The 14,250-nt window shown below is 39.5% G+C and overlaps 1 protein-coding gene across 3 annotated transcripts in view; it reads right to left on the bottom strand.

Annotated features, from left to right (window-relative positions):
* P2RX1 (purinergic receptor P2X 1) overlaps window positions 1-14,250 on the bottom strand; it is a 183,288-nt gene that overhangs the window by 62,597 nt on the left and 106,441 nt on the right. For all 3 annotated transcript variants that reach the window (XM_053707507.1, XM_053707506.1, XM_053707508.1), the window contains one exon: window positions 13,107-13,203. In XM_053707507.1, coding sequence (XP_053563482.1) covers window positions 13,107-13,203 — 97 coding nt within the window. The remainder of the gene's footprint in view (window positions 1-13,106; window positions 13,204-14,250) is intronic.

Here is a 14,250-nt window from a genome sequence, read left to right as displayed (position 1 = left end):
ACACTATATGATGTGGGCCTGACACACAGGCCTGATGGAAAATGAAATTAGATTACACTAGCAAAATGATTTAAAAGTTTTTTTTTTTGAATTTACAATAATGTTAAGCAGATATGAGTGGTGGCTGGCACAGCAATTAACCACAGTATATGCTGTGTAAGCCTGACACACAGGCCTGATAGAAAATGAAATTAGATTACAGTAGCAAAATTATTTAAAAGTTTTGTTGTTTAAATTTACACTAATGTTAAGAAGATATCAGTGGTGGCACTAATCACAGTATATGCTGTGAGCCTCACACGCAGACTGAAAGCCAGGCAAATGAAAATAAAATTACAAATAAAAAAATAAAAAAAACGACTGAAGTTCTAGCCCTAAAAAGGGCTTTTTGGGGTGCTGTCCTTACAGCAGAGATTAGATGAGTCCTTCAGGACTGTAGTGGACACTAAATACACTAAGTGAATGCAAAAAGGTATTCTCTCTAGTATTGCCCCCAGTGTGCCTGGATGGTTATATGTAGAAAGTTCAGTGTCAACAACAACTTATTTCTGCTACCGGACTCACCCGCTCCTCAGTGTAGGTCTCCACTAAGTGGAGTATGCTGTCTCCCCTCACTCACTGCCGTAATCGTCCGGTCCTGGGGTGTGTGAGCTGAAAGCCTGCCCTCTTGTTCTCCGGGTAGATGAAAGGTACAAGCCCAGAAATCTGCTACTCCGGTCCTGGCAAAGGGCTGCAGTGCCCAAACAAACCCTCCTCAGACGTACTCGGGAGTGAGGGGGGCGCGGTCCTTGTACACGCCCTCTCTGGACAGGAGGTAGTGAAAACTTGATTGTAGCTGCGGGTGAATGCCGGTGCAGCAGTTAAACAGGGAAAATGAGGATAATTTTCCTCTGGAAGTGCTACCACGCTGGAGGGTCAAATAGAACACAAGTAGCAAAAAAGGTAGCGGAGCACCAATCCAATGTAGTAAAATAAAAATAGTCTTTATTGAAAATCAAATTAAAACAGAAAAACGACAGGGTGCCATTATCCAAAAGGAGTCAGCTCCTACAGCTGCTGACATGTTTCGGCTGTTGCCGTTATCAAAGCTGCTTGTCTGTGCAGGTGTAATCCTGCCCTTTAAAAGAAATGAACAACGACTCCTATTGGATAATGGTTAATTGCACAATTAAACTTTAACCATTTCCTTACTTCAGGATATACTGACAATAATAATGCCCTGTGACTAAATAAGGTTTAAACAAAGTATATAAATACTACCTATAAGTGCATCAGTCTCTAAGTATGCATAATGGAAAGAGAACATAAGATGTTGAATTGCAAAAATATAAATGTACAATGTGCTCTACAAGACTTATTGTTTTTAACCCTTGCTGATATTACAGATATTGCAGAGCAGTGAGGGACTGATGTATCAGACAACTGAATGATACTTCAAGGTAAACAGCAATTTCAAATAGAAAAAGTATCCATTGCATTAATATCAAAAATATTTACAAACAGAATTTTTTTTTTATTTATTATATATATGATATAGGAAAGAATACTTTAGAAATTTTTTTACTAATTTTAAATGGAAAATTAATGTTGGAGAGGAAGTGCTAAGATACAGAATCTCTCTATGATGAGCACAAATAGTGTGCTTGGTGAATTTATATTTATATAATTGTAAGAGAAGAATGTATAAACGGGAGGATGGGAGAGGGTGGTTTTCAGGTCCAGTTTACTCCCAATGGTTAATTAAATCATACATGGAGTTAAGACCTGAGGGGTATCTCGTGCACAATTTGAATATCCAAAAGATCTCACGTTTGGACAAGATTGTATCCCGGTCCACCCCTCTAGGTGGTTTGGTAATTTGTTCAATGCAGGTCCAACGAAAAGTATCAGAACTTTTACCATGTAAATTGGTAAAATGTTGGATCAAGGGGGTAGTAGCTGTACCTGTCCTGATGTTAGAGAGATGTTCCCTAATTCTTGACCTGACCTCTCTGGTCGTGAGGCCTACGTATTGTTTTGCACATAAAGTGCAAGTGGCAAGGTAGATGGTATAGGTGGACCTACAGTTAAGACACATGTTTTTCGTGAAAATCTGTCCTGTTACCGTGGAGCAAAAAGTGCTCCCCAGCTCCACCTTTTCACAAGCCACACAGTCTCTAAAATGACACTTGAACATGCCTTTCTGGGTTAGCCATGAAGACATCTCTGAAACCCTGCTAGTGGAAATTCTGGTAGGAGCTACCATATTCCCTATGGTTTTACTTCGCCGGTATGTGAAATGGCATGATTTCACGGATAGATTAGCTAAATCCTCATCCGCTCTCAGCATTTCAAAATGTTTTTTGATAATTTCACACACCTGTGGGTATTGTTCCGAATGATCAGTAACAAAAAAAAGATCATCTTTTGTTGCTTCCTTGTTGTTACATTTATTTTTATCTTTTGGTTTCAAAAGATTTTTTCTATCGATGGTTTTTACTTCTTCAAATGCTGAGGCTATCAGATCTTTCTTATACCCCCTGCACAGGAGTCTTTGAGAGAGTTGAGCAGCTTCCTTCTCAAAGAGTGCCGGCTCTGAACAGTTTCGTTTTAGACGAATGAACTGGCCCTTGATGATGCCTCTAAATACGGCTTTGGGGTGGCAACTGTTGGCATGTAACAGGGTGTTGCCTGAAATTGGCTTTCTGTATACCGTGGTACACACTTTCTCCCCCGCAACACCTGAAAGAGTAACATCCAGATAGTTAATGGTTGTCCGATTGGATTCTGAAGTAAAACTCAGTCCCAAATCATTGGTGTTCAGGAGCTCCACAAAGGCCAACAGTTCACTGTCAGTGCCCCTCCAAATGAACAGGAGGTCATCAATAAACCTCCTGTAAAAAACTATATTCGAGCAGAGGGGGCTTCCACCTCCAAATATGTGGTCCTGCTCCCACCAACCCATGAAAAGGTTGGCGTAAGAGGGGGCAAACTTGGCCCCCATTGCAGTCCCACAAATCTGGAGGTAGAACACCCCCTCAAACTCGAAATAGTTATGTGAAAGCAAGAACTCGGTCACTTGTGTCACATACTCGCAGTAATCTGGATCTTCAATAAAGTATTTATTCAAATAGTACCTTACTGCTTGTAACCCTTTGTTATGGGGTATAGATGAGTATAATGATTTCACGTCTACCGTGAGCCAAGTATATTCCTCCTTCCACTTTAAGTTTTCCAGCAATTTTAGGACATGCATCGTGTCCCTTAGGTAGCTCCAAAGTTCTAATACCATCGGGTGTAGAATTTTATCTAACCACTCTGAGGTATGTTCATGGAGCGAACCTATGCCGCTGACAATTGGTCGGCCAGTTACATTGTCCAAGGACTTGTGAACCTTGGGCAAAAGATTGAAAACTGGAATGGTGGGGTTAGTTACTAGGAGATAATCAGCAGTATCCTCATCTATGAAACCTCCCTCAACACCATCATCCACAAGGCTCATGAGCTTTTTTTTAAAAAGCACAGTCGGGTCTGAGTTTAAAACCCTATAATCGCTAGGATTGTGGAGTTGTCTGTGGGCTTCACTAATGAAGTCCTCCTTGTTCATCAGTACCACAGACCCACCTTTGTCCGTGGCCCTGATCACCAAAGTTGAATTGTTGCTCAATGAAGCTAATGCTTCTCTTTCCCCCACAGAGAGATTCTGTTTCCTCTTAGTATTATCATTCACATAATACAAGTTGTTTAAATCAGCCTCAATTCTGCTCTGAAATCTTTCAATGATGGTGCCCCTGCTTTGAATCGGATAAAATTTAGATGGGCCCTTAAACTTAGGAAATTTGTGTTGTGTAGAGGTAATTGTGTCTGGAGTAGTATTATCCAATGCCTGTAAAGTGGAGAGACCACAGAGATCCTGGAATTCCAGGTCATCGGTCTCAGTTTGATTTCTGTGAATTTCATACTCGCATTGGACATTACCCTCAGTACTAGGAATATTTTGAGTCTTGGAAAAATGTTTTTTAAGGGTAATTTTTCGTACCAATTTATTGACATCAATCAAGGTATTAAAAAGATTGAAATTGTTTGTTGGCACAAAATTTAAGCCCAAACTCAAAACCCTTTGTTCAATGGGATTTAAATTATATGAGGAGAGATTAATTACCGATACCTCGTCTGCCTTTGGGTTTTCCTCAATGTGTAGCCCCCTTTGTTTGTTCCTCTGGCTCCTTTTCCCCCCCCGGCGCCTTGTGGGGGGGGAAGGGAAAAAACCTGCCGTAATTCAACACTTTCTGCCCCATTAGGGGTATCATGAGTTTGTGGAATATCAGCGGGTAGAGGAATATATCTAGAGGGAGTTTTAGGATTTTTCAATATGGGGGGAGGTAATGTGTTAGGTTTATCCCTTGGTCCCACAGTCTGATGTGGCTGTGTCCCAGGGATGGGTTGATTTATTGTTTGGCTAGCTGAGTGTGCAGGTCCTGGGTGTGGAGTAATAGGATAAAAAGATGTGTCCTCTTCTCCTGATGTAGAGCTCTCTCCCCCTGAGTCTGCCTCACTATCTGAGAAACGAATTCTCTGCTGCCTACCTCTTCCCCTCCCTCTGCGTCTACCTCTATAACCCCTCCCTCTATTGGCAAAACCTCTATTTTGGTTATACTCTCTATATATTTGTGTCCTCTCCCTCTTATTCCAAATATATACAGTATTATTATTAAAATCAGTTTGATCCCTGACATACTTAGAATGTTTAATTTCTAATAAAAGGGCCTTAGCTTCAGCAACTGCCTCTTGAAGCAAATTATCAAATCTAGCAAAGTCCGTGTTGTCACAGCGCTTATTCAATTCATCTTGCACCTGACTGATCTTAATAGTAATGTCCTGGACTTGCTTGTTCTTATAAATGATCAAAAGGCGCATTAGATTCCAGGAGCATTCAGAAAGAGTCTCATTCCATTCAATAATGAATGCCCTGTCCTCAGTGAAAAAAGTAGGGTATTTATTGATGCGTAGGCCCCTGGGTATAAGTTTGAGCTTTAAGTAGTTTTCCAAAGTCCAAATATCCCATTTATATTTATTTTCTTTGTTCATTAGAAATTCCATCTCATCAAATAGAGTAGGTAAATTTTGTTGTGTCCTATCAAGTGTAAAAAAGTTCTCTGCCAACACCATATTCTCATCCCTTTCACTCTCATTGCGTAAAGAGTAAAAGTTCATGATAGTCCCAGGTGTCACTATATTGTTCATAGTATTATTCACCCCGTCATTCATTATCCCTGTATTGTGTTTAGTAATACTGCTGCAAGTATAAACCCAGACCAAGGCACACAGGGAAAGAGAGAAAAGGGGGGCGGGCCTGACCCACAGGGCCCTATGTAAAGTGAATGCAAAAAGGTATTCTCTCTAGTATTGCCCCCAGTGTGCCTGGATGGTTATATGTAGAAAGTTCAGTGTCAACAACAACTTATTTCTGCTACCGGACTCACCCGCTCCTCAGTGTAGGTCTCCACTAAGTGGAGTATGCTGTCTCCCCTCACTCACTGCCGTAATCGTCCGGTCCTGGGGTGTGTGAGCTGAAAGCCTGCCCTCTTGTTCTCCGGGTAGATGAAAGGTACAAGCCCAGAAATCTGCTACTCCGGTCCTGGCAAAGGGCTGCAGTGCCCAAACAAACCCTCCTCAGACGTACTCGGGAGTGAGGGGGGCGCGGTCCTTGTACACGCCCTCTCTGGACAGGAGGTAGTGAAAACTTGATTGTAGCTGCGGGTGAATGCCGGTGCAGCAGTTAAACAGGGAAAATGAGGATAATTTTCCTCTGGAAGTGCTACCACGCTGGAGGGTCAAATAGAACACAAGTAGCAAAAAAGGTAGCGGAGCACCAATCCAATGTAGTAAAATAAAAATAGTCTTTATTGAAAATCAAATTAAAACAGAAAAACGACAGGGTGCCATTATCCAAAAGGAGTCAGCTCCTACAGCTGCTGACATGTTTCGGCTGTTGCCGTTATCAAAGCTGCTTGTCTGTGCAGGTGTAATCCTGCCCTTTAAAAGAAATGAACAACGACTCCTATTGGATAATGGTTAATTGCACAATTAAACTTTAACCATTTCCTTACTTCAGAATATACTGACAATAATAATGCCCTGTGACTAAATAAGGTTTAAACAAAGTATATAAATACTACCTATAAGTGCATCAGTCTCTAAGTATGCATAATGGAAAGAGAACATAAGATGTTGAATTGCAAAAATATAAATGTACAATGTGCTCTACACATGTTTTAATTTGATTTTCAATAAAGACTATTTTTATTTTACTACATTGGATTGGTGCTCCGCTACCTTTTTTGCTACTAAATACACTAGCCTAGCTATCTATTTCCCTATAATGTCAGCAGCAGCAACACTAAACCTCCTCTCACTAAGAAAGCAGGATCGTAATGAATCTAAAATGGCTGCTGCCCAGGAGCTGGGAGGGTCTGTGAGGCAGTGTCTGCTGCTGATTGGCTCAAATGTGTCTGAAGGCTGTGAGATACAGGGTCAAAGTTTCCTCAATGATGAAGAATAGGGGGCAGATCGAACATCGCATATGTTCGCCCGCAGCGGTGAACGCGAACAAGCTATGTTCGCCGGGAACTGTTCTCCGGCGAACTGTTCGCAACATCACTATATAGGAGGCCTATCAAGCCTAAAAAATCTACCTTCTGTATCAGCTATCTTGTTCAAAAGTATAAGTGGAAGTGTTTTCTTGAGAAGGATACTGACCCCGCATTTTTTAGTAAAGCCTGAGTTATGGAAATGTTGGGTGTACGTGCGGCCAAAGTAATTTGGACAACAATTTTTTTTAAAATGAGTTTCCTGCAGGTAAATAATGTCTGCTCCTCTCTTCGCTAGGTCTGAGATCACCTTAGAGCATTTGCAGGGGGAATTTAGTCCCTTTGCGTTTTGTGATAAAATAATCAGAGGGTGGTGTTCCCCATTATTTCGGTGAGCCATATTGTAATAGTGTACGTCTATGGGGTATATTGAATAAAATATACATTATATTAATAATACATGGGATATATTGATAGACCTCTGTTGCACAAGAAATACACAGTTTTTCATAGCCTTCATATTTTACAGAAAAAACAAGATAAACATTATGAACATACTCTGAAAACAAGAACATGAAAAAAATTGCAAACACATCTCTAAGTCTAATAATAGACATAAATTAGAGTAAAAGTCCTTTAGGGGGTCAATACAAAAGAATGGGTCTCTTAGTGATATAACATGGTCACCCCAACCCCACATCAGGTTTTTTTTGTTTTTTTCGGGGGGGGGGGGGGGAAGAGTCATCTATGAAAACCTGGGGTAGATTTCTATCTGCAAATAGGTGACCTGGGATGTCACAAAACTAGGTATGTCCATAAAATGGAGATAAAAGAGAAGAGGAGAAGTTCTGTGATAGTACAATAAATGTGATCAGTATTACCTGATCTGAATTATTACCCTCCTGGGTGTGTACATTCCATAGACATGCTCACAGTAATAAGTAGCATACTAAAATGGTTTTGTCAGTTCAAAAGGTTCTAGTGTCAGTCCTCCTCAGAATTGGGGTGGCGGGGGGACTTCTGCAAAGTCGCATCTCTATGTCCTCCGGTTTGTTTGTGGTCAGGGGTTTTACGTGGCATCTTGGTTTGCCATCTCATGGAGTTAGATTTTGTTCTCTTAGGTAATATTTGAGCAGGAGGAAGAGCAGCAGGTTCTATTGAAGGTTGATCTATACCCAAATCCTTGCAGAAGGATGGTATTTCTGCAGGTGAGTGGCATGTGTAGCGTCAATCGTTCTGTATCACCATTAAATGGACTGGGAAGCCCCACCTATATGGGATCTTCTTGTTTCTGAGTATAGATGTGAGTGGGAGGAATTCCTTTCTTATCTGTAGGGTTCTTGCAGAAAGGTCTTGGTAAAATTGTACCACGTTGCCTCTGAATTTAACGGACTGGTGTCTGCGTGATTGATTGAGCAACATCTCTTTTTCAAGGAAATTCTTAAATCTGATGATAATGTCCCTGGGTGGGGCATTTTCTGAGGGTTTAGGCCTAAGGGTTCTGTGAGCTCTTACCCATAGTATGTCGTTCGGGTAAGCAGGTTCCTTTATGGAGGTAAATAGACATTGCAGATATTCATGAAAGTCTTTCGGTAAGACAGACTCTGGAATACCTCGGAGCCTTAAATTTTTTCTTCTGCTCCTATTTTCTAGGTCATCGATCTTATCCATTAAGGCGGTAATTGTTTCTTGGTGTGTTGAAGTTCTATCCTCTAATCTTTGAATATCCTCCCTCACCTCCTCGGTTTCTGCTTCCATCATATCCATTCTGGAACCTAAATTGTGTATTTCTTGTTTCATCTCCATTAATTCTTCACGGAGACAGGTTCTGAAAATGGTAGATATCTCATGTTTTGTTGCAAATTGGGATAGCAGCGAGGCAGGAATATTATCGGGTATACCGGGTGAGGGTTCAGCTGTATGGCCTTCCGGGCTCGGTGGAGAAATGTGTTTATTTTGGGAGATCATAGGAGGTGATGAATGCTCCGTGGCAAAAAATGATGACATGGAGTGGGATTTAGTTGTAGCTTGTTTTAAGGCTTTCTCTGACTTTGTATTTCTTCTAGCCGCCATCATAATAAGGATAGCTGAGGTAAAGCTTTATATAAATCGGATGGATTTAGGTTTGAAGCAAGAAATAGTGTCGGCGCATAGAAATCAGTGTACACTCCAATCTTGTGTAAAGGAAAAGCTGTTAACTATGCAGTGCTTAATCTCCCTATATATGGAGCAGGATTTGTCTCTTAAAGGCCTTAATTATGTCTAGCACTCCTTGCGGTTTGCTATATACTGCGTGTTTAGTACTTTATATTCCCTCTGTGTAAAGAGGGGTATGGAGGCAGGAGATGAGTGATAAGTGCTATTTCCACCCCTGAGCCTAACCCTCTCCCTCTCCTTTCACTTATAACAAGGGACTGCTGTGCTGCCTAGAAAGTGATTGCTTATCAGTTAGAGCAAACTATATACACTGGACTAGGAAATTCTTCACATTTCCCCAATGCGCTATTCAGCGCAAGTTCATATTAAAGCACCGCAGGCTATCATTGAAGTATCTGTGGGCGGACTCCTGATCCCCTTAAGTCTGAAACAGGCCGCAATTATGGCGTTTGTTTTGGCGCCCTTTTTTTTTTTAGGCGATCGTTTAGCAGTTATTACTGCAGTGCTTCATGGGGTGCAGTCGTGAGATGTAAGGTACGTTTATGTTGTCTGGGCTGATATTAGGTAAATACCTTGTTAGCTCAGTCTGTGCTTCCGAGTCTGAGCGGCGTGACTGCAATCTCCACTGTCCCGATGCACATCCGGTTCTTAGCTGGTTATTAGGCTCACGTGTTTGGCCACTAGAATCGGTCAGATGTTCTTTTTGCAGGGAGACCGGGATGCTTGCACAAATGTTCTGTGACTATTAGCCGCTGGTCACCTGTGTTGTAGCCAGCGCGATGTTCCTCAAACAAGCTGGTGTTGTTTTGTAGTACCTCCCGTCTCTCTGAGGGTGATATTGTTGCGTTTGTAAATAATAAGGGGTTAATATTTAGCCTGCAGCTTCTTCAATCATCAGGGTTACCCCAGGTCACTTGTGGTATATACTCAGTTTAATTTATCTACTCCAGATTGGTGATAATAGAGCCCTTCTTTGCAGAGCACCGGAGTTACACAGCCATCTTAGCTGCAGCTAGGCTCCGCCCCCGTGAAATAGTTTATTTTAATGTTTTTAATAGTTTGTTTTAATATGTTTTTGATGTGTTTTTTTGTGTTTTTTAACCCTTACACTTTACTTCAAGTTTCAAGTTGCGCTAAATATTCTAGTGCTATTTTGGCTTGCAAAACCTATAACTTTCAACTTGTAATAAGAGATATGTAGCATGGTTGCAATATCTAGTGAAAGTATTAGTTGCGCTAAAGCATTGTCAGTCACGCTAACCCTTTTCTGGTAAATCAATTTTACTATGGACTTGTAGTATCAAGTTGCACGCTAATGTTAGCGCATTCATGCCACACTGCTTATCGCGCCCAGCACTATCATTAGCGTGCCACTTGTATTCTAGATCTATGGTGGAAGTTGTTGTTAGTGAGTACCACTAGGGTGAGCAAAAATAAATGGAAATTGTTTTACCACCGTTCTGCTGCTGTTTTTTTTAACATAGATTATATGTGGCAAGAAGGGAAAAAATCATAGACATCAGAAAGGTGGAATCTCTGATTTGGGTTTCTGGCTAGCACCCTATTTAAGGGGATATGCTTTGTGGTAGAGTGGGGAACCTCTGCATTTAAATGTGTCTGCCTTTAGATTATATTAACTAACCTCTAAACACTTAAACACAACAGAAAAACAGAAAGGTATCATTTACTGCTGACTTCTGAGCAATAAGGCCCTGTTAAAAGTTACTTAAAGGGACATAAAACCCAAATGTTTTCTTTCATGATTTAGATAGAACATAACATTTTAAACAAATTTCTAATTTACTTCTATTATCATATTTTCTTTGTTTTCTTGTTAGCCTTTGTTGAAAAGCAGAAAAGTAAGCTCAAGAGTGTGCACGTGTTTGCAGAAATATATGACAGCAGTTTTGCAACAATGTTATACATTAGCAGAAGCAGGGACTACCTACCTAAGTATCTCTTAAACAAAGGAAATACATTTGATAATAGAAGTAAATTGGAAACTTTTTACAAATTGTATTCTCTATCTAAATCATGAAAGAAAATTTTTGGGTTTAATGTTCCTTTAAAACTATAAATCAAGGTATCACTTTTATTTAATAAAATAAATACAAAAAACCTCCATAAATTATGGAAGAGTCCACAGCTGCATTTCTTACTTGTGGGAAATACTGAGAGGCTGACAGGACTACTTAAAACTCCAGTCCCATCTCGAAGAGTACTACCCTCCACAAAATACTACTCCGAAATCTTTTAACACTTATCTGCCAACCTGCTGTGACGAAAGGCAAAGAATGACTGGGGTTATGAGGAAGTGGGGGAGGTATTTAAGCCTTTGGCTGGGGTGTATTTAACTCCTCCTGGTGGCCAGGTTCAGTATTTCTCACAAGTAAGGAATGCAGCTGTGGACACTTCCCATATTAAGATGGAAATAAGATTTTAACTGGGCATTTGCTGACCTCACAGTTGATTCCAAGGTCTGCTTTTAATGTAATTTCCTGAATAACTAAATAAATAAACAGAATTTTCTAAATACAAAAGTGGCAATAAATATTTTTTTAAAAGGCAGTTAAAAGGGTATCATATATTGTTGTATGTCTACATTTTTACAGTTATGAATAATATATTTTGTAAGTGGTAAAATGCAAGAAATTGATGACCCCCTTTATATGAAGAGGTGGGTCTAGCTAGATTTTTTAAAAAAGAGCTTTGTATGGGAGGTATACTCTTGGCCTCTGTATGCTGAGAGTTATGCACTTGACCCCTGTACAATGAGAGCTATGCTCTTACTTGTATATGTATGTATATTGGGATGCTCTTATCTTCTGTATATTGGTTGGTATTGGAGTTATGATCTTGACTTCTGTATGTTAAGAGGTATGACCTTGGCCTTTATATGTTAAGAGGTATGATCTTGGTCTCTATATGTTAAGAGGTATGATCTTAGCCTCCATATGTTAAGAGGTATGATCTTGGCCTCTATATGTTGGGAGGTATGATCTTGGCCTCTATATGTTAAGAGGTATGATCTTGGCCTCTGTATGTTAAGAGGTATGATCTTGGCCTCTGTATGTTAAGAGCTATGATCTTGGCCTCTGTATGTTAAGAGGTATGATATTGGCCTCTTTATGTTAAGAGGTATGATCTTGGCCTCTATATGTTGGAAGGTATGATATTGGCCTCTATATGTTAAGAGGTATGATCTTGGCCTCTGTATGTTAGGAGGTATGATCTTTGCCTCTATATGTTGGGAGGTATGATCTTGGCCTCTATATGTTGAGGTATGATCTTGGCCTCTGTATGTTAAGAGGTATGATCTTGGCCTCTATATGTTAAGAGGTATGATCTTGGCCTCTATATTTTGGGAGGTATAATCTTGGCTTCTATATGTTAAGAGGTATGATCTTGGCCTCTGTATGTTAAGAGGTATGATCTTGGCCTCCGTTTGCTAAGAGGTATAATCTTGGCCTCTATATGTTGGGAGGTATGATCTTGGCCTCTATATGTTGGGAGGTATGATCTTGGCCTCTATATGTTGGGAGGTATGATCTTGGCCTCTGTATATTGTGAGGTATGCTCTTGGCCCCTGTACATTGTAAGCTATGCTGTTGGTCTGTGTACATTGGGAGGTATGTTCCTGGCAATTCTACTTTGGGAGATAATCTCTTGGCCTGAATACACTACTCAAAGACACAGCCCTGACATCTCTACACATACTGCAGAACACAAACACCAATTGCCTTTCTCTAAATGAACACATATAGTACAAAGCAGATCTATGCCTAATATATTTCTATACAAACATATATAAATGATGTGCCTCTCTGTATTATAAACTTATAGTGCAAATTAGATACTATTTATCTACAATAGACATCTATTGTGAAAAAGACACAATCTTGGTGTTTCAGTACAGAATATGCAATCAGTGCAAATCAGACTAACTCTATTTCACTTTCATTACACACACAAACACAAATTATTTCTTTATCTGCACATACATAAAGCAGAACAGACATATTACAGGTTTCCATATTTGCACACGGAAGTTATTCTCCTACCTTTCTACACACACATATCCTACAAACCAGAAATGCTGTTGGCATCTATCAGTCTATTAATACACTACATACAAAAAAAGTTGTGAAATCTTTTTTTAATGCTTGGCAAATAAGTTCCAGAGAAATTAAAAATAATAACAAACCTAACAAAGAGAGATCAAAATGCAGATAAACCAATGTTGTACCTTATAAACCTACCAGTATCCACTTCTGCTTATTACAAGATGAACTATGCATAAAGTGTTATCTAATATTGTAAAATAATAGGTTAAGAAAAGTTAAAAATGAACTATTATAATAAAAATATGGGAAAACATACTTAGGCACTTTGTAATCATTTTCTACAGGGCACCAGGTATAGACCTCACAGGTCTTCAGTGTTTCATTGTAAAATGTGCAATTTCCAGTCATGACTCCTGTGAAAGATACAATACAAATTTTATACATGCAGTGAAGGAAATACTCACCACTACTCAGTATATGAATAGTATATTTTATACTATATTTTCTATATAAAGATCTTGTATTTAATTTGACCTTGGAAGTTGTTCTGCTACACATTTTAAAGGCCTTTTTTAAAATCCCTAAGCCAATGCAGTTTTCAATGCAGACAAGATTTAAAGAGACAGTACAAACCTTGAGAATATGTTTAATTATGCATAGAAAAATATATTTGCAATATACTTCCATGATTTCTTTGCCCCCTTTTCATGTAATTTAATGCTGAAAATTTCCAGCCAGAGGAACACTAGCAGGAATTGTGTTTTGGAAGGCAGCTGGGATTTTATCCACATAGTGCAAGTTTCTGGTAGCGTTCCCTAAAGGGATACTAAACCCAATTGTTTTCTTTCATGATTCAGAGCATGCAATTTTATGCAACTTTCTAATTTACTCCTATTATCACATTTTCTTCGTTCTCATGCTATCTTTATTTAAAAATCAGGAATTTAAGCATAGGAGCTGGCCTATTTTTGGTTCAGAACCTTGGTTATGCTTGCATATTTGATTGCTAAATGTAGCCACCAATAAGCAAGCCTTATCCGGGATGCTGAACCTAGAATGGGCAGGCTTCTATGCTTTACATTCCAGCTTTTTAAATGAAGATAGCTTCATGTGGTCTGTAACAATGGACTATCACACACATAGGATCTTTATATGTTTGTTCCTGTTACCCTTAATGATCTACAAGAACTTTGTTTTTTGTTTTTAATAAATTGTACATTTGCTTAAAGCATTTTTCATTATCTGTATCCAGTCAGCCCGGGGTCTGCACTATAGAGCTTATTATCTTGAGCTGCTGAAGCTCTAACTAATGTGAGTATTCTGGGTCTGCCTTCCATCCAGGGAGTGAAGATTTACACAGTATTATGCTATGATGTGTTTATTTATCTTCCTTTTGAGGGTCATCATTTGAACTATTTGTATCTGTGGGACTGTTTTCATTAAATACTCTTTTCACTTTG

Source organism: Bombina bombina, chromosome 3, assembly GCF_027579735.1.
Source record: "Bombina bombina isolate aBomBom1 chromosome 3, aBomBom1.pri, whole genome shotgun sequence".
In the NCBI taxonomy this organism is placed as follows: Eukaryota; Metazoa; Chordata; class Amphibia; order Anura; family Bombinatoridae; genus Bombina; species Bombina bombina.
Note: the sequence above shows the minus strand (reverse complement) of the source record. Positions and strands in the feature narration are given on the sequence as shown.